This window comes from Rhipicephalus microplus, chromosome 8 (genome assembly GCF_043290135.1).
Source record: "Rhipicephalus microplus isolate Deutch F79 chromosome 8, USDA_Rmic, whole genome shotgun sequence".
In the NCBI taxonomy this organism is placed as follows: Eukaryota; Metazoa; Arthropoda; class Arachnida; order Ixodida; family Ixodidae; genus Rhipicephalus; species Rhipicephalus microplus.
The window spans coordinates 15887061-15912174 of NC_134707.1; the positions used below are offsets into that span (position 1 = coordinate 15887061).

At 43.5% G+C, this 25114-nt stretch overlaps 1 protein-coding gene across 3 annotated transcripts in view; it reads right to left on the bottom strand.

The window, feature by feature from the left end:
- Nucleotides 1-25114, bottom strand: part of LOC142768831 (uncharacterized) — a 308858-nt gene that overhangs the window by 4076 nt on the left and 279668 nt on the right. For 2 of the 3 annotated variants that reach the window (XR_012885491.1, XM_075871175.1), the window contains 2 exons: nt 23406-23464; nt 13264-13633 (listed from right to left, as the gene is read on the bottom strand). Coding sequence is in view for 1 of the 3 variants with exons in the window: in XM_075871175.1 (XP_075727290.1) it covers nt 13431-13633; nt 23406-23464 (262 nt within the window). In the remaining 2 variants the exon portion in view is untranslated. Of the gene's footprint in view, nt 1-13263; nt 13634-23405; nt 23465-25114 lie in introns of those variants that run through there. The other variant, XR_012885492.1, reaches the window with a different exon arrangement.

Genomic DNA, 25114 nt, shown 5'->3' on the forward strand with positions numbered 1-25114 from the left:
AGAACTTTTTTGGAGCAGGGAGTGTTGCTGCAACTAGCGTTTCTACAAATGGCCCCGCCTTTTTTAGCAAAGCCGCTGTTTTCCTGATAGCGTTCTATATGAGCATGCTCTTCGCAGTCCACTCCAACTAAAATGGATTGTTGCAAGTATTTCCGTGTTCAAGAATTTATCTCGAGAAGCTCCTATCTTCCCCTTTTGTTTTGCTTGGGTTAGGTTTGGTTAGTGTATAAAAGGCCTGGCCTTTGAGTTTGTGCCGGTCACTTGCTTGCTTGATGCTTTCTCGATCATGGTCTTGTCGGCCATCAATCGTTTCTGATATGACAATGTGATCTTTGATGGAGGACACTTGTCATGTCACGTTGCCACGCTTGGTTGTTATCTTTAGATATGAAGGAACGACCACAGTCGTTGCCTGTAGCAATCTAACTGCTGCGCTGCTAACAGCTGGGAGGACGATCCTAACAGCTGGGAGGCAGTACTGGAAAATGTTTGAAAGAAAAAAAAAGTATCTCACGCACGCCTTACGCAAAGATTCATTCATTCCACCTCTCCCGGTACATCTGCTTAGTGGATACCGTGCTGACTGGTTGTGTTGTCCGTGATCTCCAACGCCAGCGTAGCTCACCCCGATCGACCCGCAATATCTTGGTGCTATGGAGTCCTCGCTGATCGGTGCCCCGTCCTCGGACTCCGTCGACCTTGGATCCCGTCTTTCCTATCTCTTCCCTTTTCTTTCCATCACTCCTGCGTGGCAAGTGCTCCATCTTCTTTATCGTTCTCTTTCTAGTATCCTTATTATTCCCCCCCCCCTCCCAAACAAGAAGCTTCGCTATGTGGCCATAATCGGCACAAAGAAATTAGCTCCATTTTCATTTCCTTCAAAAACCACTTCCTGCTGCTACTTTTTCTAGTATGTAACGGTCTCTTATTTCTTTTTCTGGTGCTCATTTGCCGAAGGTTCAAAGCTTCGACATCGTCACGGCATCGTGCGATGACCTTCGGTGAAAATGCCTTCTCTGCGAAAAAAACTCTGCACTCTAACAATGCGACTTCGAACGCCCTTGCTAGCGCGATTCGCATAATTATGCGAGGATAAAGTTCAAGCAGTGAATTTCAAAGAGACATTTATACGTGTATTGCTTGTAAGTTTCGGAGAAGATTCACTCTAAAACCAACAGAAAATGATTAACTTTGACCAGTGTTTAGAAGCGATACGAACCGTAGTGTATGTTTTGAACTCAAGTACTATTTAATAATCTACATTCAAAAGTGTTGCGGCTCGGGCGAGTTGGTCAGCCGCGAATTTAGCTGGTACCAGCGTGCCAGGCGGCACATATGAAAAAAAAGGACGATGCAGTCGTCAAGAAATATAGGCACCAACCTTTCTTGGCATCTCTTTCGTATTTTCCTTTTTATGTAACGCGCTAATACAAGCTGAGCTTATGAGCAATCAAGTCGAGAATAAAAAAGAATGGTTAAGATCTTTAGCGCTTTCAGGTATAACGTACCAGGCTTGCGTGCTTATCTCCTTACTTTAAATGCTTCGAATTTTGAAGGCTTGTCTGAAGATTAGAAATACTTGTAATCTATTACGTTCACGCTTGTTACCTCACCGTGTTTTTTTTTCTTTTTTGCAAACTTTACCCACACGTGGTGTATTAAAAAGCACGTCAGTGGGGCTTCAGATAACAGAGGCAACTCTTAATTTCCGTTACGAAACATTTTATCAAACAGAAACGATTCCTGAACGTTTAACTTCACTTACGAAACAATTTACTTTTGTTTTTCCTTTAACACTCAAGCTTTCACATGCAAATGAGACACGACAGCAAATGTGACATAGAGAAAATGTCCTAATTTATATGCATATAAGGCTTGGAAATTGAATAAAACTGTCCCTGCACGCAGGCTAAGAGTGATAAATAAAAAAAATCACTCCGGGAAAAAGAATTTATAGTCAAAATGGCAAGTGATTGCGAGGTTCGAAATAGAAACGTTAATTTATATTCTGTTGCTTGAGTACGAGCTTCATCAACTTGCTCTTATTGCATGACATCATTAATTTGCATGAGTGTGCTCAAGACAGGAGGCAACGGTCTTCAGAGGCCTGTTATCTCCCTCACTATATAATTTTCTAAGCGAAGAGAATACAAAAAATATTATTGAAAAGTCGCTTGAAAAGGATATATATGCAGCTCTTTCTGTAAAGCGTAAAAAACGTGAGAAAATGCTTCTATATAGGAAAAGCTCTTCACTGTTAAAACGTCTATCGACAAGACAATATTGACAGTTTCGTCTTGCCTTTAGTATCGTCATGAATCCGTTGAAAGGTGGCTGGATGGATGAATGGATATGGCTCTACCCTTCAGATCGGGCGGTGGCTAGCGCCACCAAGCCGTATTACTTAATGAACCAAAAACTAGATTTATTTTTTCTTTAAAAAGTGAGTTTGAGAATTCGAGTGAAGGGTTTAATTTTTACTCGTGCCTTGACTTTAGCCACCAATCAGATAACCTCCTTCTAGTTAAGTCTACCCACTTAAAGGGGTGCCACTTCCGCGTTTATCGGAAGCGGCACCCCCTGGCGACAGTTAAAAGCGATACAATTGATAGTAGCAATGATCCAGATAGATGGTACCACAAGGAGGCCTAAGTGGCATGTCTATCAATTGATTGATTTGTGGGGTTTAACGTCCCAAAACCACCATATGATTATGAAAGACACTGTAGTGGAGGGCTCCAGAAATTTTGACCACCTGGGATTCTTTAATGTGCACCCAAATCTGAGCACACGGGTCTACAACATTTCCACCTCATCGGAAATGCAGCTGCCGCAGCCGGGATTCAATCCCGTGACCTGCGGGTCAGCAGCCGAGTACCTTAGTCACTAGACAACCGCGGCGGGGAAGTGGCGCGTCTATTCATGTTCATTTGAAAGATATTTTCAGTACTGATTAGAAAGTCTTTACGCCACACAAAAAATCACTAATTATCTACTTTAGTGATTCAATAGTTTCGTCGAAGTGAATGACGATGTGTTTGCAGTGATACTTCGTCCAAAAGTACCACAAGGTAAGAAAAATCGCTGTGCTGTTGCTACTGTGTTTGGGAAAACTGAAGAGGACTGCCTCAAACCACCCTTGAAGAGCTTTTATTTGATATAACTAGTTTTTTCATAATAAAATAAATGATATAAAATAATAAAACAATAATTTAATCAAGTTAAATTTGTTAGGCGTCGTACAGACATTTCGCTTTTTGAATTTGATTATTAAATTTACCAGGTACCTCGTTTATGCAACATGCTGCAAATTGGTTAGCTACTCTCAAGAGTGGTTATTCAGCTGCCTTGCTGGAATAGGTCGGCGAACTCACTCATTAGTTGACTTACTGAAAATCACTACATTTGACATCGAGTCGTGAGTCCGGGGGAGTCCGGTTGAAGAAAACTTCCGGCAGTGTGAGTACGAGTGAGCTCGGGTCAGGAAAATTTCGGTGAGTGTGAGTGCGGGTGAGTCCAAAGCGCAAAATACCTTTCTTGAGTGAGTCCGAGTAATTGACTGTTTTTTTGGCCGATATAGGATCCTATCTAGTCATCCTCAGCATTACTGTCAGCTTTTCTTGAATTCACGCTTATACTCACGTCTACTCACAGGTATTTCAAGGCTGCGTCGTTCATACAGCGTTTCAATATTCATTAACTCGAGGCGCAAATTACCTACCGGGTGCCTTAAACTCCCCTCAGCAACTCTTCCAGGAAACGTCTTCATTGTCGTATCTTGTGCTGTTATCTTCTTCAAATACAAGTGACCTTACTGGTTTAAAAGCACTTACAATTCGTTTTTCGAAGATACTGTGTTGAACGGCACCAAAACGAGCATTGATTAAGCGAGATATTGGTGTTAAAGAGCATTTAAATCATGGTCGAAGAAGCTCATTCTAAGCTGACGGGCTCGTGAGTCGACTCGCTATAACTCACTCAGACTCAGATCAAACCTTGAATCCGAGTCAGCCCAGCTGAAGAAAATTTTCGTGAGTTTGGGTTCTAGTGAGTCCGAAGCTCAAAATATATGTCACGACTAAGTCTGAGTGAGCTCAAAGTTTTGCTGACCTATGCTTGGTGCTTTGTCCACTTCACTGGTTGGCCAGTCTATTCGCTCCGTCGTTTATCTTGCACATCATACCGAAATGAAGGGCTAAGCACAAGACCCAGTGTACAAGCAAGCTACCATCCTTGATGTAAACATCATAAAACCATTTTTAACTAACTGCTACGAAATGGTAGAGTGGTACGAAATATCAGTTTGCAGAGAGCGGTGGCCAGTTCGGATCATAAATCCGAATACGAAACAAGGCAGCCTATGTATAGACTACGGTACACTTCGTCTTCACACAACCGACTGTAATAACACGCCCAGTTCGATCCACGCCGTACATGCCGCATTATTTGCCTTGGTGTTCTCCACGGTTGATTTTTGTGAGGGGGAGAAAGATTTTGCTCAGCAAACATTGCAAGCTCCCGGCATGCAAGGGATTCCTGGCTGCTCGCGAATAACACGTTTTCTCGTGGGGATTGTGTAGTCGCTATCGGCAGAAAGCAGGCGCTTCTCGTTTCGCAAACGCTTCTACCCACAGAGCGAAAGGATGCTGCATAAGCAATAAAAAAAATATGAGCTGAAATAACCGCAAGCCTGAATGTTTTCGCGGCGAGGAAATCTTTCAAGTGTCCACGGCTGCGACAACCGAAGAAGATGAACACGCAGAGCTCTAAGGACGGGATTAGCGAAAAGGGGGAAGAGAGATGCGTCAGAAGGTTGGGCGTAGGGAGTGGAGGACGTCAAGGGACACTGTTCTGGCGGTTCTAGTTGTCACTTCATTCCAGTAGCGTTACACAAAAGAGAGGATGGGGCGAGGGCAAGTGGGTGGAGAGCTCGAAGGAGAGGAAAAGGAGCTGTTTCTGCAACGCTTTCTGGAAGAAAGCCTTTATGGTTCATAAGAGAAAGGAGCAGAGCAACGGGTCTCTTGGAACTCGAATGTATAGTTACTCTATATGCTACCGTTACTCTATGCCAAATTACCTGTGGGCGCCACCAGCGGTGCGCAATTTATTGTCGACCACAGTGCTAGGTTGGAAACGGGTCTTGCTATATACTGGCCTTTCAGCTAATTACTGCCGCGTATAGCGCATTGTTGGTTCACAGTTTTCACGTGAATCGCTTATCTGCAGTATGACTGTCCGCTTTCTATTTTCAGAGCAAAATAAGAACTGTCACGTCATGCCACGAAAGGCGTTCTGTCAGCTAGGTATCATTTCGTGATAATAATTGCGACTGATAGCAGTTATACTGATAGACTGCTATCGAGGCAGAAGCACGTGGCGTAAATGTGATTGATTGATTGATTGATCGATTGATTGATTGAATGATCGATCGATTGATACGCGGAATTTAACGTCCCGAAACCACCATATGATTATGAGAGACGCCATAGTGGAGGACTCAAAAAAATTTGACCACCTGCGTTTCTTTCACGTGCACACAAATCTGAGAACACGGGCCTACAGCATTTTCGCCCCCATGGAAAATGCAGTAGCCGCAGCTGGCCACCCCGTCGCGGGGGTCTAGTGGCTAAGGTACTCGGCTGCTGACCCGCAGGTCGCGGGTTCGAATCCCGGCTGCGGTGGCTGCATTTTCGATGGAGGCGGAAATGTTGTAGGCCCGTGTGCTCAGATTTGGGTGCACGTTAAAGAACCCCACGTGGTCGAAATTTCCGGAGCCATCCAATACGGCGTCTCTCATAATCATGTGGTGGATTTGGGACGTTAAACCCTACAAATCAATCAATCAATTGTAGCCGCAGCCGGGATTTGGTCCTGCGACCTTCGGGTCAGCAGCCGAGTACCTCAGCCAGTAGACCACCGCGGCGAGGCTGACCTAAAAAGTGAAAGGCGAAAATTATTCGCACCCATTTTATTTGTACCCATTTTATTTTACCCAATTATTCGTACCCAAAATATTGGTATGGGCCACCGATTAAGCAAGGGACGCGTCTCAGGCGCTGCATTGCTGTCGATCATCGCTGACGTAGCGGAAGTGCCGTGAAGAGGCTTTTGGCCAAGCGCTTATGTGGTCCGTAAAATTTTGTGGTCAATCGTACATACTCGTTCCTCTCATACTGTCGGCCTTGGCTTATCGCAAAATCAAAAGTCACATAAAGGTGTGCTCACAAGTTGAATTAGGCAGTATGGGAAGTGTCGGTGAAATTTTTTCTACGTTCCTTCCGCTGTTTCTGCGTTCTTTTGCGCTGCAGAATTTCATTACGTATGTATACCAACTTACACGACTGTTCCTACCTCCTGCTTGCTGCTCTGTCGTTATAACAGCGTTACAGTATGTCACCATGCTTGACATAGAAAATTGAAGAGTGGGCAACATGTTCTGCTTGTAACTCGCCTCGAATGCTAATGGAAGCACCACCTCGCGGCCTTTCTAGGGATGCCGCGGCTGAACTGGGCGCGAGGACGATGACAGTTGCGCATATAGATTAAAGGATTATCGCATTCGTGCAAACGATTCTCCAGCGCTGGTAATCAGCTCGCGAACAGCTCGAGATTAGCACGCCTAAGGCTTCTCAAGGCCTGATTGTCGGCTGTCGGCGTCTAGATTCCGTTTACCCCGGACTTCGTCTGAACATGCGGTTCCGGTGCATCGTTCTCCGGCGCTGTTCGGGGCGCGAGAATTCGGAGAATGGCTGCACGCTATTGATTACCCCAGACGAGTGAAAGAATGCAGCGAAAGAAGCAGCATAGAGAAAAGAAAAGAGACCGAAAGAAGGACTTGCGAGCCAGTGATATCTGAAGAAATATACTTCTTGAATCGTCTCGGTGGCGTTCCCAGAAACTGAGTCACAGTGCGATAGATAGGCTGAAGAGCTGAGGCACACACTGTCGTGTAAGTGACTTAAATGCCATAAATATTTTGGTAAACCAAGCGCACTTTGATAGCTTTTAAGCTTCTTAAACATATTTCACGCATAATGCATTGATTACCGGCTTAATGCACACCTTTTTCATTTTACTTATGGAGCCTTCAGTTCAGCATTCACTGATGTAACGTAAAGTCATACGTAAGCTTCGCCATGTTGCGCAGGTGCATATTAAGGACATGATCGATTATTAAGGCAAAAGTCTTACCTGGCTCTTCAGGTGCAAAAAAAATGTTTGCGTGATCATGAGATAGTTGGAAAAAAATAACAGAAACCAAAAAAATGGCGTGGATCGAGGCCGGCGTGTTGTTCGTTAACTCGACGACATAAAAATTGACATTAATAATGTTCTTTAACATTTTCTCTAACGTTCGCACAAAAAAAGGCATCCTGTTCAGACGGCCAAACATGCTTTCATCTGGCCCGGCTTAATCTCTCACTAGCATTATATTTGGGTGCAAAAGCCCGCAGCTTTCAAAACAGTCCTGATTTCAATGAAGCACAGTTGGAATAGAGATATTATGGAAGCATCAGCTTCATATATTGAGTAATGAGTTTTTTCGTAAACGTGCAACACACAGTATGGTTTTTCCCTATTTCGAAACATCAACTATAGCGTGCTTTTCACTGCCCCGAATTTTTAGCGTGCCGTCCACACCACCTTTTGTCAATACATGAGACTAATACGATGATCGAGAATCAGCAAACATCGCGAGAGGGAAAGCAACAGCAAAAGTCAATAACTCGGTAAGTGTATTCATGTGAGCTGTTTTGAAAAGTTCTTCCCGTTTTTAAATGACGCGTATTTCACAGTTCGTGCAGCTTCTATGTACACCGAAGGGTATGATGATGACGGGATAGAGTGAAGTCAACATGCAGTATTCTCTGATAGCTCGATTTCTTTTTTTCTTTCGTGCAGATGCGGCAGTTATTAATCACATTTCACGAAAAATCAATGCTTTCTGTCTTAAAAGTCTTCTTCGGGCCTTTCGCATTGAAATATATGCCAAGAAGTTCTCAAAGCCATGTAAATAAGTTGACGTGCACTTGAATAGTCACCCGCATCAATTGGGCCACAAAAGCATTCACTTGAACTGTGGAAGCTATCAAAGTGGGAGGTGGACACGAGCAACCTTTTTCGCAGCGACGATTCACATTCAGTGGCCCCTCGACCGGCTTTGTATTGGGGTTTAACCTTTGCGCAAAATACATGCACAAACAGTCACCACAGTAGCTTCACAAATAAAGTTTCTCGCTGGTCATTGGAGGGTACGTATCTAATCTATGGCAACCGCATTTCGTTGCAGGTGTATTGCCAGATAACTTATGACTGAGATTTAGGAGCATGTTGAAAGGACGCGAGATACTGAGTAGCTCCTATAGTTCCTTATGCGTTTCATTAACACACCTCGAACGGGAAAGGCATCCCGTGGTCCTATTTTCTATTACTCGTGTTGGCACCACCGACTGATGATTTTCACGTTTGATTAGTCATTTGAGCCTTGAAAGTCCGTTTCACCACAAGGGTGCAGCAATGAAAGCGATAGCAACAATCTGGAGTGTCACACAAAGTAAGACTATCTGCTCACTCTTTTAGCTTGCGACCTACTTTGATGGAAATAGACCACCTAAATGAGTGAAGTGGCTGTCGTACTATCTATTACCATGACGCAAACTTTGCGGCAAAAGTACAAGACGTACAAAAGTATGCAACGACTGCAGATACCTTCAAATGTACGTATGATGAGCGTGGACCAACCCACCAAGTACACACTACCAGCTGACAGCTGACGCCACGACACCCCCCCCCCCCCCCCTGCTCCCCGGCACTCCTTCTCGCGCTTCCGGCCAACCGTATACATGGTTGGCGAGGTTTGTCGTGGGCTGAACTGTGATAGTCAACAGCCCTCGCGCGCTCTCACTTGCACTTAAAACATGTGACACCTGAGGCGATGTTTGCTATTTGAAATTCATTCGGAACATCGTGCATGGTGACTTCAAAGGCTACGAGAGAAATGCTCCTGCAGTGTCCACATATTTTCTATCACAAAGGGTTCACAGTATCCTACATACCTTCGCACCAAGTTAATTGAACGTGAAGACCGTCGTTTTCTCCTCAGTCAACATTACTGACACCATCCCGCCCCTTTTTCCGCGGGATCCTACTGCGGTGCCCGACGTCGTTTTGCCCTGCCGGTGAAATCGGACGCTTTTAAATTATTTGTGCACCTCCCAGGTTGTTCCAGTGTCCCTAAGCTCAGCACACTTTACCAAGTGACGATGTCAAGTGATGATGTCAAAAGTTTTGGTCACCTCTGACGTGTAGTGGACGTCATAGGGTTACGTCCTAAAAATGATAATTTTTTTGCATCCCTTTGTGGCAGCACTGACACCGTCGACTGCCACCCATCGCACCTAGTTATGCATCTCAGGCTTTTGCTTTCACAAAAAAAAATACGGCACGCATTTCGTGAGCAACAAAGGCCTCGTTGTTTTCCCAAGTTAGTTTCCTCATTCCCCAAAACGTCTATCGGCTGAAAACTTGGCGTCGTCATAAATGTTGGGCGAGTTGGTGTGGCTGTAAACTAGCGTTTGAAATGCCCTAACTTCCTCGGGCACTTTGCTTGAGCTGTCAACTTTTCATCGCAACAGGCGGTCCCGGTGACAGCTCATATATCTATAGCTTTGAACTTAAAAGAGAACCAAACACGCTATGTGAAGAAAGCAAACATTACGAAGTCGCAGCGTCAAAAACACTAAAGAAATAAAGCGAACATTCAGTAGGGCTTCATTTTTACCGCGCTCTAACAGTTCGAAAAAGTTTCGACTTCGTTGATCAAGTTGGACCCATTCCAAGTTTCCGTTATCTGGGTTGTCGATATGTCGCCAGTTTTCGGTGGTTAGCTTAAGTGCTCATATTCAGCGGAAAACTTTCACCTTCTTTTGTTTGCAGTTCAGGAAGAACGGGAAATTCATAAAGCCATTGAGAAAAAAAATACCAATAAAGTAGCATTATATCAAATAAGTAGCGTACGCTGATTCTAAAGCATAGTCATTGTGTGAAATGACTTATCTTTGTCAGCATGCAATCTGACGTTTCCGGGTTGAACTTCATGTTTAATGGTGCCAGTCGTTCAAGAAATTGCGGGAAGAAAGGTCGGCTAGTTGTTTTCGCCTGGATCTACAGTTCTTTTTAGGCTTGGCAGTCGTATGACGTATCGAGAAGAAACGTCAAATGAAGTAAAGATTGATTACGTTGCAATGACTTCGGGAGCACGCTAGAATTGCTACCGTTAAAATAAAGATTAGGCTTCGGATAAATGTTAGGACGAGATGTTTCGGTTGAGATTAGAAATATCGTACATACATACATACATACATACATACATACATACACACACACACACACACACACACACACATACATACATACATACATACATACATACATACATACATACATACATACATACATACATACATACATACATACATACATACATACATACATGCATACATACATACATACATACATACATACATACATACATACATACATACATACATACATACATACATACATACATACATACATACATACATGCAATGCGTTTCGGAGGAATGCGGGCAAGCTGTACATTGGAACAATCGTTCAATGTATGTGACTGGCATTGCACCCTTTTATTAGAGTTCAGATGAAACGCTGAGGCTAACCTACATACATACCCAAATACATTTTTAACAGCCCCGTCTTGCTAAAACTGAGGAACACTTTGCATTCACCGTGCTTAGCCAAATGCTGTTTTAAAGTAAAATACAAGGGGTGTTCAGCCGAACAGGTACAAAACGTGTTAACAACATGACCACTAACAGATGTTTATGCCGCTATGGGGTAAGGTACCAAGATGTCTAAGGATGCCATTGTAGTCTCCGCCATTGTTTGCAGGACAGGGCCGGAGTTCTTTAAGAGAGCACCGTACAATTAACATGGCAGTGTGCGTGAAGACGCATGGTCTTGCTCTCTAAAAGTTTAGTAATTAAAACGAGTAGTGACGCATAATTCATTATCTGACAGCGGAAAGTGTTAAACCAGCCATCATTAGTCACCTGTGATGTTCATGTCTCTGGTGCCCTGAAAAAAAAAATGTTGAATAGAGAAGCGCTTCAACTCAAACAAAAATCTCGACACGGTATTAGACTGTGTCTCCTCATGGCCACAGGAATTGTGAGGACCAGATGCCCTTTGGTTCGCTTATCACTAGGATCATTGTGATCAGGTATTTAGTGTACACATTGAATAGAGCCATCATTTTAACCCATAGTTTCGTTTTCCAACCTTTTCATTTGAACACTTTTTGTAGTTGGGTTTCACATTCAAGGCGAAAAGGCACCATTGGCATCGGTAGTGTCAGCGCGAGTGATACAAAAATAAGAAGAAAAGAAACTGGTGTGGAGCAAAATATGGGGCAAACGGTGTTTAAGCTCCACCATCCTTAAACTTGGAGAGGGGCCAAAGATGCATTTTATTATCATTCTCCTCCTTTCTTTCCCTACATACCTGGTTTCAGTTTCCTATGGCATATAGGGAAGGGTGTTTCAGGTTCACAAACATCGTCAGCTATTCACTTGGCTAGCTGTTGCCTTCGTCAACTTGCAGTGAAGTGGTGGCGACTGTAAAGGTTTTTTTTCTGTTTTTTGTGGTACATACCTGTTTTTACGGTGAACCGTGACTACATGACACATCCCAACGACATTAAAGACTGAAAAGCCGAGAGCCTAAGGTGCTTCGCCTTGCCATGCTAACGTAATGATTCCGTCCCAAATCGTGTGTACCTTGAACCGTCATTTCGTGAAAGAATAACTTTATCTCTTGAAGTGATGACGTCAGCTCTTTGTGGTTCCCCATACCTACATGCCACGCCATGACGACAGGACAGGCCAACAAGTGGTACTACTGTGGTGATTCGCAGCTAAACTGATCATCGTTTGATGATGCTACCATGTTATCCCAAGTCGGCAAAGATTTGTGACGTAATCGTGACATCATCGTGATGTTACAGTTTAGTCTCAGAAATATGGTGTTACCACATTAACTCACTACATGGCACCGTCGCTCGATCAAAGTTCAACAGATACTGGAAGCGCTTCAAAAGTGCTTTAAGTGCAGAAAAGTTACAGTGCCTCTGATCTCGGAGACCGCGCAAAACTGCATTGGGTGCACAAAGCTTTCAGCAGAATAGAAGAGGGGATTGAGCAATATATGGAGAAGAAAAATATGTATATCTCCATCGGTGTAACACAGTGCGATCCGTTAGAGAGAGAACACAAAGAGAAAGGCAGGGAGGTTAACCAGGGCTGAGCCCAGGTAGGCTACCCAGCACTGGGGAAGGGAAGAGGGAAGGAAAGATATGGAGGAGGAGATAAAAGGTCACTGACTGGGCCGACACGTAACAGTTTCACCATCACAAACGATGGAACAGTCCTGTGTCTTTGAGAAAATGCAACAGCGATTTCATTCTTTCTTGAAACACACAATGCGTAGTAAATCTGGGTACTGGGTCCTCTACTATGGGAGACCCCAAAGCCGTTCCATGGGCTTCACACTTGATGAGGTCCTGTCGACAAAAATTGCTCCACGAATGAGTTCACGGCGTGATCACAAAGAAATCGATCGCGGCGGTACAGCCATAACGTCGTTGATTGTGTTTTAAGAGGTGTTTACGAATTCGGAGTACGTGATACTCTACTACAGGAGATCAGAAGCCGTCTTAGATCTTTTAACGGAAGGTTAGTTTATGTGCAGCGTACGGAGGTGCAATGCATAAAGTTTGTGTTTAGAAAAAGTGTTTAACATTTTAGAGTACATGGTGCTCTACTATGGGAGAGCATAAAGCCGTCCCAACGCGTACATTCCGAATGAGGCGTTTGAGAATTTCGCTAATGTGCCATATGTTTGCAGTGTTTGAAGAGGTGACATTTCAAATAGATGGCTTTGCCGAAGAGATGTACGTTTGTGTCTCTGGTTGTGCACATAAAACGCAAGCGCCTAGGTAAATTAGGTCGACGATTCTGCCAGCACTTCTGAGTTTAGCATATTGGTTTGGGCAGTAACAACGAACCTTTAACCAATAAGGGTTGCCGATCGAGCGAGTCGGTCATTCATGAACGTAGCGTGTATTAGCACACTACATAAAAGAAAGGGACATGATACAGACGAAGAGATAGGTAGGTGCTAAGAAGTGGCATTTCAAATAAAATACACGTAGTATGTACCAGTGCCGAGAAGTAGGATTTAAACAACTTTTTCGGTGCATACCGATATACGACGAACCTTGAAGATGACATGACACGTCCACAAGCCAATACCCTGAGGTAGTTTGACTGAAAAAAAAATATGGCTTTTGTCTCTGAGTTGTTTTTGACAAATGCATGAAGGACCATGTTTTTTTAGTAGTATTTCTTTGAGCAAGAAGGAGACGCCTGAACACGGAATGTTACGCACAGCATAGACAGGCGACCGTATCTTCTAGCAGGAGTACATCGTGATAAAAAGAGGACGTCATTGCAGATTCCGTTTTGGTATCCGTGCTCTCGTCCCAGAGGTGAGCCAAAGTCATGAATAAATCCCTTGAGTACAAGAAATCGATAACCTGCAAGAGAGAGAGAATAAAATGAGGGAAAGGCAGGGAGGTTAACCAGAAAATGGAGCATCCGGTTTGCTACCCTGCACTAGGGGAAGGGGGAATGGGGAAGAAAGATTGGAAAGAAAGCGAAGAGGGAAATAGACGCGCGCGAAAAAAAAAAGGGGGGGGGGGAGCTGGGGTGCTACAATCTATACAATAGGCCGCTGCCACGCAAAAAGTTCAGTAGCGCCTTCACTGATTTTCTGTGAGCACACAAATCATGTCGTCTTTCCAGCACTGATTGTTCAGACAAAGGTCTGCCGTAAAGGCGAGCTAACGCAGCAGCTAGTTGCCGTCTTTGCACGCTGTAACGAGGGCAGTGACAGAGAACATGCTCTATAGTTTCATCGCTGCCGCAATGACCGCAAGCAGCACTGTCTTCCATGCCGATTCGGTAGGCGAAAGCTTTGGTGAAGGCGACACCAAGCCATAGTCGGCAAAGCACCGTTGTCTCGAGTCGGGAGAGTCCAGACGGAGGCCGGAGTCGACGAGACGTGTCCAGTCTACGCAGTCGCGTGTGCCGTAAGCACTCGGTGTTCCACAGCGATTTTAGATTTTTTCGGATGGTCATTGCAGCATCAGTCCTTGAAAATGGTATAGATTTTTTTTCACCATTTTCGTGTGCTGATCGGGCAGCTGCATCGGCATGTTCGTTGCCCAATATGCCGCAGTGACTTGGAATCCACTGAAACGTGATTCTGTGTCCTTCGTCGAAGAGGTGTTGAAGCAGCTCTCTAATTTCCAGCACTAGTTGTTCATGAGGTCCCCGGCGTAAGACGCATGTCAAACACTGTAGTGCTGATAACCTGCAAAAATACTGAAAGAGTCTATAGAAGCGGCCGCATTGTATCCCATCCATCTTACAGACGTTGCATTGCGCTGCCTTCAGATGACGATGACACGTCAGACGTGCACGAAGTGTCGGCTACACGGCTCAGACGCATATATGCGGATTCGGCTTCAGACCCCGGTTACTTGTTTTCTTTGTGCGATATTTTACGTGCCTCTTTCAATGTCGCGAATCACTCAGCACACGAAGCCATTTTGTCACGGTCTGGTCATGTGACGTGTTCGGAGAGTTTCCAAAGGTCAGCGAAGACACGAAAATCATACAGCGGAAGCCAGTGGTTCAGCTTAATCAATAATGCAAATGAGTTCTGCGGAAACACGCGAGGTCGCGCAGTGGCTATGAATGGGAAAATCAAATAACCACCCGTTCGTGGCCCGAAGCCACAAGGAAATTTGTACATATTTCTCAGAAAAGAAAGCCTCTTAGTTGCCTAAAAATGCATCCTGGTCCAGGGAATGAATCCGGGACCAACGCCTTTCGCGGCGTTCTCTCAACGAATTGAGCTAACTAAGAAACCAGCACTTAGCAGCGCGAAAGCGAATTCATTGACAACTCGAAGCACATGGACATACGTAATGCAAATGAGTTCTATGGAGTCCCGCAATTTCGCGGAAAGGTTAAGAAAAAAATTAAACAACTCTAAAAATTGGACAAATTCGTATACTAAGTGGCTTCTTGTTCGGAAAAATTTATACAGATTTCCTTGCGGCTTCGTGCCACAAATAGGTGGTAGCCTAACTTTCCCTTTCTAAGGTCAACCAATACTTACTTTAGAATCAATTGGGCATACCTGACTTCTAGTTTGTGCAAGTTGGAACAGCGAAATAAAGTCGTTATTTTTTACTCATTCTTTTCTTTGTTTCATTAAAGAGGAATACAGAACACTCGGCGGACATATCTTGTGGTATGCAAGTTTAGTAAAAAGAGAGTGCGTCGCAGATAAGTTTCCACAAGTGGACAAACGTTGGCTTGAATTTTTGCATTGGAAGCTTCTATCTCACTTCAGTAATACCTGTTCTGGGAGATATTTTTGTCCAGCAACACGTCCGTACGTGGAGCCACCTGAGTTGCCTATATTAACTCCCACCAGTGGCCTAGTGCCTATGGCAATTGACGGCTGGCCCGTAGGTCACGGGATTGAATCCCAGCCACGGCGGTAACGTTTTCAGTGGAGGTGAGGATGTTTGATGCCCGTGTACTTGAATTAGATGCGCGTTAAACAGCCCCATGTCGTAGAAATGTTCGGAGCGCTTCACTACGGCGCTTCTGATAATTATATAGTGATTCGGTGAGCTGAATGTTCAGTACCTGCTTGCGAGAAGAAATCTCTTGGTGCACTTTCTTTCTATGCAACAAATAATTACTATTTTTAACAAAGTACAAATACAGTTTGCTATAACTGGCTTGGCTTTATTCCGCTTTTCACTCAATTTGGGTCAGACGACGATATGAGCCGTTGAAGCGCCTCGTCTTAACTGCATGCATCAGTCATAAAATTTTGTTGAAGCGAGTTAAACGTAAGATCATGCATTGTCAACATTACCAGCAGGAATTATTCCTTATAGCCATCTGTTATTGTAATTTAATTTAATATAAAATAAAATGTACTTTGAATACAATACTTTTCAGGAGCAATTTTGCCATCTCTGTTGGAAATTACCAGGTAATATAGTTTAGACTTAGATACACGTGATACACGTTACCGCTTTACATATATATTCAGTGCCAACGTGTCCTTCAGAAATAGAGACGCATGAAAATTCTCAAAATTATAACGACAAGCGTAGTAGTCCCGTAATTGCCTCATTGCTACGCGCACCCACCACGAATAGCTCTATGCGATAGAGGCCATAGAAAACAGAAGGAACGTTATAGTCTTCGCGATAGCAGACAGTTTTATCGCTCAAACAGCCCATGTCCCGAGGGCCTCTTACAAAACGTTCAAGTTAATGAGCGGGAATTCTGTCCCGGCGGGCATAACCGGGAAAACAGCTCGTTCCCTAATCTCAGTCATCGTGTTCATTATTTTTTTTCGTATACTTATCTCGGTGCTGCGAGAACAAAGGAGGAAATACGGGCGTGGATCGAAATGAGTTGGCAATAAGATGACAAAAAATAGGTCCAGGAAGCACGTGCGTAGAACAGGGAGAAAGGAAGAGGGGGAAAAAAAGTACGAAACTGATGAGTTGCCAGTGAGGCTTTTGTTCATTTAGCACATTCGCCAGTGCCGTTTTGGTTCGCTTAGCGCGTCCGCCAGCGCTGCTATTAATACGCTGCAGTTCCGTACAAGAGTGAATACAAGAATCCGTGGTATCATACTGGTTATATTGTTGGATTGCTGATCTGCAGGTCGCAGGACTGAATACCGGCCACGGAAGCCACAGTTTCGATGAAGGAGGTAACGCTTGGAACCCGAGTAGTACTTAGATTTGCGTGGTTGACAATTGTGAAGCCTTTCACCATGGCGTCCCTCATAATCATATGGTGTTTTGGGGATGTAAACATTAACAATTATTGTTAGATCATTACGCTAATCATTACAAAAACAGGAGAATCTATAAAAACAGTTTTTCACTGCAGTGATGCCTACAGTAAGATAATAAGGCGTGATACCAAGATGCCTCATCACACGCGAAAATGAGCTGGCGTCCCGCCTTGGCGTCGGCACTAGTGACGTAAAAGTTATAATAGCGTGATTACGCGCATATATAAACAAACGACAAGAAACACAGCCTCTCTTTGCATGGACGTGGTTGCAGCTCTCTTTTCATAGGCCGACCCAAGAAAGAACTCAAGCAGAAGCGAGGAAATGGAAGTATAGAAGAGGCCGATGCCTAGACGTCCCCAAGACGTAAGTATTAGACGCCCATCTCGTGTCTTTTCTGTAATGCTCGTCTAAGGGGCCAGAGTGTGCTGTCACGGCCAGACGACGGGGCCTGGCGCCTCGTTTCTTTCGATTCCCTTCAGCTTCCAGTTTCAGAAGTGCCTTGCATTTACCTCGGTGCGTTTCTTCCCAGAGCAATGTGACATATACCAATGCTTTGATCTGAAACATTGTTTAAAACTTGCGTTCTTACGTAGAGTGGCTGAAGGTGTGTGCTACAATACATAGAAGCTATAGTGTGCTGTGTTTTTTTCTTTTGTTTACCGGTGAGTGTAAATATGTTAGGCAATGGTAACGTGCCTTCTATTAAACAGTAACGTCTAAACATCTACCTTAGGCGACTGCCCCAGCTTCTACCAGTCAGGCTGAGTTACAGCTGATCGATGTAACGGGCGGGCCGCATTCAAACACCCCTCTTCCCGCAATTCACTTGGTGTAATGCCTGAAAAGAGTTGACACTGCTGTGACACTGTATTACAAATGTTGACGAGGCTCTTTGCCCAACGCGCATGGAGTTTTTTTTTATGGGACAGTTACAACTGGCACGACCTTCTGATGAAATATTTGAATGGCACGCTGGATACTTACGCTCGAACCAGGGTTGAACATTAAGTTGTATCTGATTTCGTGTTGTCATGAGACGTTTAATTCCGCCCACTGCGTTCTTTCTAGGCCAGCGTCTGAAAAGGCACCTCAAGTGGCCATGACACAGATTGACGCATAAGAGAGCCTATGTCTAAGCACATGGGCCTTAAGCGTTTCAGTAATCGTCAAAAATACTGCAACAGCCGTCGCGTGTATTTGATGTCGCTACATTCAAGTCAGCAGTCAAGTACCTCAACGACTAGACCACCATGGCAGACTCCTTTCTGAGGGTCACAACCTGATTGAGAAATACTTGTATTCCAACCTCTACAGCAACGATAACGCTACTAGTTGTGAAGTTAGGTGGAGAGATGGGAATGGAAGAGAAGAAAAGGCCGCATGCTGAGCCCGTTCTGCACAATTGGTTTTGCTACCCTGCACACGGAAGCAGGATGAAGTAGATTGAAAGATATACGGAAAAGAGAGAACTCACAAACAGGCACCCATCACAACCCACACAAGCATGAATTTCTTCTCCTTTCCACAAACACACACTCTCGCACACACGCGCACACACTCATACACACACGAACGCACACGCACGCCCGCACACACCCCTCACACATACGCACATACACACGCACCCACACGCACACACACGCACGCACGCATGCACCCGTCTAGAAAACTTAACTTCGTCATCTAAACGTATGAGTGTGATTATAACAGTATTTGAAGTTACTAGGCAGTCAACAGCCTATTGTGGAGTGGCCCATTCCTACTGCCCCCTCTTCACACTCTTTTCCCGCACACTTATGTTCTTGTCAGTTAATGTTATATTTAAGGGTACGCACACCCTCCAGCATATCCTCGCGTTGGTTTCACGTAGTCCTTACGCCAGTTACAAAGTCGCGAAAGGGCAACCACAATATCCCACTCTCAACGTTGGGATTACGAAAAGTTTACAAGCACACCTACGTTTTTTTTTTACCTGAGCGAGAAATGCAGGGTTGAAAAGCACTCACCACATCTCTATCCGCGTGTTTTAATCCTCCCTAAACTCGTTTCGACGATTGTGCGTAGGTGGAGAGCCACGCTTTTCGCATTTAGACAAATTGGAACTTGTTCCTGGCTGCCTACGCTTTCGCCGTTAAATAGGGTCGGACACATCTGCGCCCTTGGCAATGAAAACAAAAGCGTATAGTAGTGTGTCACATGGTTGCGTGCGAAGAACTATGGAGAACTTGGATTAAGTACGCGAGTCTTTGTTGAAGTACCTGAGTGTGTGTGTAGTTCTGTGCTTTTAATAACTTATCTCTCTATCAAGTGTTTGCCCACTACTCTAGAAGATCTTGATAATGGGCAAGTTGGCCACAATGTTTGCAAAAGAAGTTATTTCACTCGCAATGCTTGAAGCATGAAATAATTTCTGCCCTGCCCTCTTTGTCTTTCTCGCAATTCTTCATGCATTTTTTTAAGAATAAGCTGTTTTACGACCACCCATCATAGCAATAGTAACTATTATACGAGAAGATTAGAAAGGTGGCGCTTAACACTGGCGTTATCGATACATTAAAAGCGCGAATACGCCCACTGACCTCTTGCCGCTTTTGTATATATTTAAATTTAAAAAATCTGCTTGATACTAAGCCGCCAAAGCTTGCTATAGCAAAAATAGATGATTCTAAAGACCTATCAGCTTCCTTCTAGATTGTTTATAGGCATTAGCTAGGTGATGCAGGTTGCTACCGCGTCATCGTCACTTTAACAAGGTGACGCTAGATTGTTTGTAAATTCATTCTCGGCTTAGGGGGGTTAGAGTTAAACCACAGACAGTGACACACGTGGTGCGAAATATACACCACTCGTATATTTACTGGCTTGTCGTCGTTGGCGTAAGGCTTCTATTGCTTCAGGGATCTTCTCGAAGCTGCAGTAGCCTTTCCTGTTCCCATGTGTGCCCTCCTAGTACGTATTCTGGGTCTTCCACTCACCGCTGTTGCTTCGCACCCATTCGTTGGATAAACTGTTGCTTTAATTCTGAATCGACCAGTGGTGAATAGTGGAATTTAACCAATATCTGTGGTGCATGTCCCTTTATGATGATGACTGTGTCTGTGCGTACATTTCTGTGCTTACATTTCTGTGCGTACATTTCATGTGTCTGTGCGTACATTTCTACATAACTTTAGCGTCATTTCGTAACATTCCGCTCAATAAAAAATAACAACACATTCATCTTCCCTCCGCACGCTTCGCATAACATTCATTCTCAAGGTGCGTGGGATCTGCCGACTTTTTAATTATAACAATGGCAATATAACTGCTTGGAAATGCGCGCATCTGAACGTTCTATTTAAATGTGAACTTCTACCAGCGAACAGTTCATCGCCATGTTATTTTCCATATTCTGTTCAGTTTTGTGGTTGTGTTTCTTTTTTGGCTGTTTATTTTTTGTTCTTCGGTGACAGTTTCTTCTGCACTGCAGAACTTATAGAAATGAAGTCACTGGGATGATACGAACCTCTCCACGGCAATCCAGCTACAACGAAACAGAAAAGATAAGCACATGAGTTGCAGAAAACTACCGATGCCTCCGATACCGGAGTCATTATTCATAGACACAGGGTGCCGAAAGATATTGGCGTGTGGAGGGGAAGTGGTAACCGAATCGACTAAAAAAAAAAGATCACGCGTATTCTGGCTTTCAGCTGTTTTACGCAAATGAACAACTAACCGCATGACTTGTTTATGCTTACCGAGTTACGCGTTGCACTGGCGGCAGTGCAACTGCGTGGGTGCATGACGTCATTCGATGCAGGGCGAACTGCACATACGAAACTCGTCACGCTAGCGTCAAAAGTTTTATTAGTTTTCTTTTCTGACACGCGGAGTAGATGAGAAATGCCGAGCAAAGGGGAAACAATCTATTTCCAAAAACTGAATTGACAACAATTCACACTGTTTAAGAAATTTATTATTTATTCGCTTTCTTCAGGAACATGAAAACTTACACAGACGCAGAAGGTGCGTGTACCGTTATATTCACAGGAAGTGGAGCGTAAATCAGCCACGGGCTCTTCACAGACAACTCGTGCGTCAACAAACTTGAGTGACGTCAGTGTACACAGGCAGCACCTGTCGACTGAGCGCATTATTAATGCGATGCACGCGCGACTTGGCAGCGCCGCGAAATAATAAGGCATCCGAATGGTTGAACAGAGCCGAGAACTGAAAAGCTTCGATATTTACAAAGCGTGTGTAAGGTGGGTAGCAAAAAGGCTCACCAAACAGTTAGGAAGTAGAGAAGAATAAAAATGTGAATTCAGCTTTTGCCGTTGTCTATTGTTCGAGCAGTGTCTTTTATCACTATGTATCATAGGCACAATAAAGAAAAAGTCATTTATTCATCTGTGAATGCAAAGCACACATATATATATATATATATATATATATATATATATATATATATATATATATATATATATATAAATGGCTGTACAAAGTCTGGTTTTGTGCTCAGCGTTGATGGTGTTTTGTTTATTTTTGTTTGTTTCTTTAGTTCTCTCTCACTCTCGCAAACATCTTTCAAGGTGAGAGGTACGCGGCAGCAACGAAGTTTGAACGTCTATGTTAGTATAACTAATCCCCCTGACGAAGGAATGACCCCGCCCGAAACTGTTGGGAATTAAATATATTTATCCTTTTGTGCGATATCTCATACCTATATTATATATATATATATATATATATATATATATATATATATATATATATATATATATATATATAATATTCTCTCCATAAATATTTCGTAAGTGCCATTAGCAAGACTTTTCATGTACAATAATTACAATGAAGGCGTTGCGCGGGTGGCGTGAGATTTAAACAACATGTGGCTTGGCATATTTTTTTCTCAAAACTTATGCGTTACTTCCGTAACGTCACGCACTGCATGGCCGCGCTCAATCTCTAGAGCATCATTGTAAAAGATTTATGACGCATGACGTTTGTTACCATTCAACGCTGGAACTGAATGTTGGAATGGATGGTAGAACACAACATGCATGAACGATTTCATGGGCCTGCCGACAGTAGCGTGAGCCTCAACACTTTTTTGGGCAGAGCCGTTTTGCATCGTGGAATGGAGGGTACGGCCAGAGGCCACGGGCAAGTGGCCTTTCGGTACCCCTTACTGACGCTCGTATACATCTGCCTCCTCTGTTGTTACATGTTTAAATAATGTACGAGAAAAGAGGAGTAGTTTCAGGGGCTTCGTTTTTTTCTTCTTTTTTGTCAGACGCCGCCAATAAAACCAACAGACAGTAAAGCCAAGGAAGGCATAGGCGACATTTTTTTTACTTTTTTTTGCTTTTCATAGCAGAGTTGGAAGGGACAGGGTTAATCCCCTCTTCCCCCACCACGCCCGGCGAAAACTGCCAGACTTCCAATGAAGTTTATTCATTCATTCATTTATTCATTCATGTAAGTTCAGTCAATATGACGTATATTCCAGAAAATCAACATGAACAAAAAGTCACTCTGTTTGCAGGTAGAAACCGGACCCCCAAACTTTTAGTTGCGTATCCGATGTTCTACCAATAGAGCTATGACTGAAGACGTTTCCTCGTCCATTCTATTCGGTGTATGTGTGTTTAATTCTTGGCAGTGCAAGCCAACGCCACTCGTAGCTAAGGCAGCGAAAGTGTAACACGCTGAACCGCTTGTGAAATACGCTACGAAAAACCCAATCCCCCTTTCTTCATTTATTTATTTCCAAGTTCTCTTCCAATATTGTATTTTTTTACTTATTTTAGCGCACTAATTTAGCCAACTTTAAGGTTCAACAGACTGCATTTTGTATAAGGCGAAGCTACAACAAACAAGTTTGTAAGAAAACTGATAGCGCTCATACAGATCCAAAATAAATTATTATATGGGTAGTGATTCAAAATGAAAGTATGTTGACACAGAGTAAATAATATACTTGATTCTGAACGAAAAAATAAATCACCAAGCAAAATAAGGGAGAAACACATGTGCAAGATTTATAAAGAAATAGACAATAAAAACGCATTTCAACGCTTTTAGCTGTAAGCACGTTCAAAAATATACAAACGCATAAGACATCCACAAGAAAAGTTTGGAAATGAAGCATTTGCTTATTTGGAGGACACCAACTGCTTCGTTTGAAATAAAAAATCGCCTCCCAAGTTAAACGATGGTGTTTTCAAGTAGACTGCTCCACTTTTTCAGACGTTTTAACAAGCTAGTTCTGAGAACTGTAAGCTGGACCAAGATATGTAGCACTTATGAGGAACAATAATGTTCTTTTCAAATGCAATTTATGCTGCGGAGTCTTCATGACAGAATGACCCTTACACCGGCTGTCATGTCAACGTAGAACAGGTCACACTTACCACAGGGAGCTACTTCTTCATATAGTTCTGTTCGAGGGACGGAGGCAGAGGCGTACCACCTGCAGTGAAAAAGAGATAGCTTCCATTCATAACTCCCACGTCTTTAAAGCAGTGCGGGCTCTCTTGCGGAGCTACGAACAGCATTGATAAATAGATACATCACAAGACACGCCATGAGTCACTGTTTCAATACATCTTATGCTCAAGCATTGCAGCGCGCACACACGCGACACGCACTCACACAGACACACACACGCACGCACGCACGCACGCACACACACACACACTCGTGCGCGTGCGCGCACGACACACACAGAGCATCATTATATAATGAGAGATGTCTATTACAAAATATCCCACAGTCTTTTATGCACTCGCTTAGGACGAGCTGAGAGGCGAACGCCATCCACTTCTTTTTCTGCTTTTCATTATTAACACTTCTCCATCGATTGTGTTGACGCGTCTTCTCTACTCCGAAAGCCTGACGAACCAAACCTGCTTTTTCACTGCCTCCGAAATTGGAGGCATCGCAGCTTTCTGCCCCTCACGTTGTCTTGAGACGCTGCCTACTAGATCGGGCCACCTTTTACCAAGCGACTATGTAGCGTAATGGCATCGGGTGACGTCACGATGACTTCGTAATGACGTAATAAAGTCATGATGACTTTCGCACCAAAAAATGTAGACGTTGTCTCCTCCGACGGTCATTTTCCAGTGTTTCATGAAACATCTGTGGCTTTCGATTTCATAAAGAGAGACATAATATATTTGTTTGGTCTCCCCTAACCCGGAACATCATATCAACCTCCGACTACCCCTGTAGTCCAGGTTACAACTATGCCGAAATGTCTACCCATCCATGAGCCCAGCTCGGGTATTTGTAGAAAAACGAGCAGCCCTTAACCTATTTGTCTTCTCTCTTTTTCTCACCTAGGTAATGACCTCCCAGGGAATAGTGAGTGCAGCGTTAGCCATCTAGAAAAAATGCGAGAGGACTTTAGCAATATAAAAAAGACATCAGCGCGCATAAGCTAAAGGAAAGTCTATACAGTAATGATATTTGCTTGACTTTTTTTTTGAAAAATGTTTTCTATCTGGCATGCCTCGCAACTGCACTCGTGTGAGAAGCTCTGAGCGTGCAAACCTGATCTTACTGAAATTCAAAGAAACTTTTATTGAACTCTGCCCCAAAAGTTGAGGCCATAACTTAAATGTTCAAAATGAACTCTATGGATACTTCACGAGGCAGTGGAAATCAGACAGATGAGCTCACAATTTATCTTTATTTCATCCTTCGTCAAAAAGATGGTCAGAGATTGAATGAAAGGACTCTTTTTATCCTGGGTGAGTTGCAAGAAAGCAGAAGCCGGAAAACAAAAAAAAAGTCCCACGTCAGGTATAATTCTTGTTTTTCGCCATAATCAGTGGGTGAACAGAGTATATTAGGAAAGCAGCAAAGCGTCAAAGAAAAAATTTCCGATCTCTAACAACTTTCTTTCTCAATCTATTCAAAACTTCATTTCTCGATGACTTTATATTCGTTGATTCTTGAAAGAAGAAGCATTTTACCTTTTCACCACCTCACCTGAAAACAAACGTTGAAAAAAATCTAATAATTCAAAGGCGAACATCTTTTTCAGTGCTAGGTACCGGAGAAAATAAATAATTTCATGAGAAGTTGTGAGAATTTCGCGTGTGTTTGTATGAAT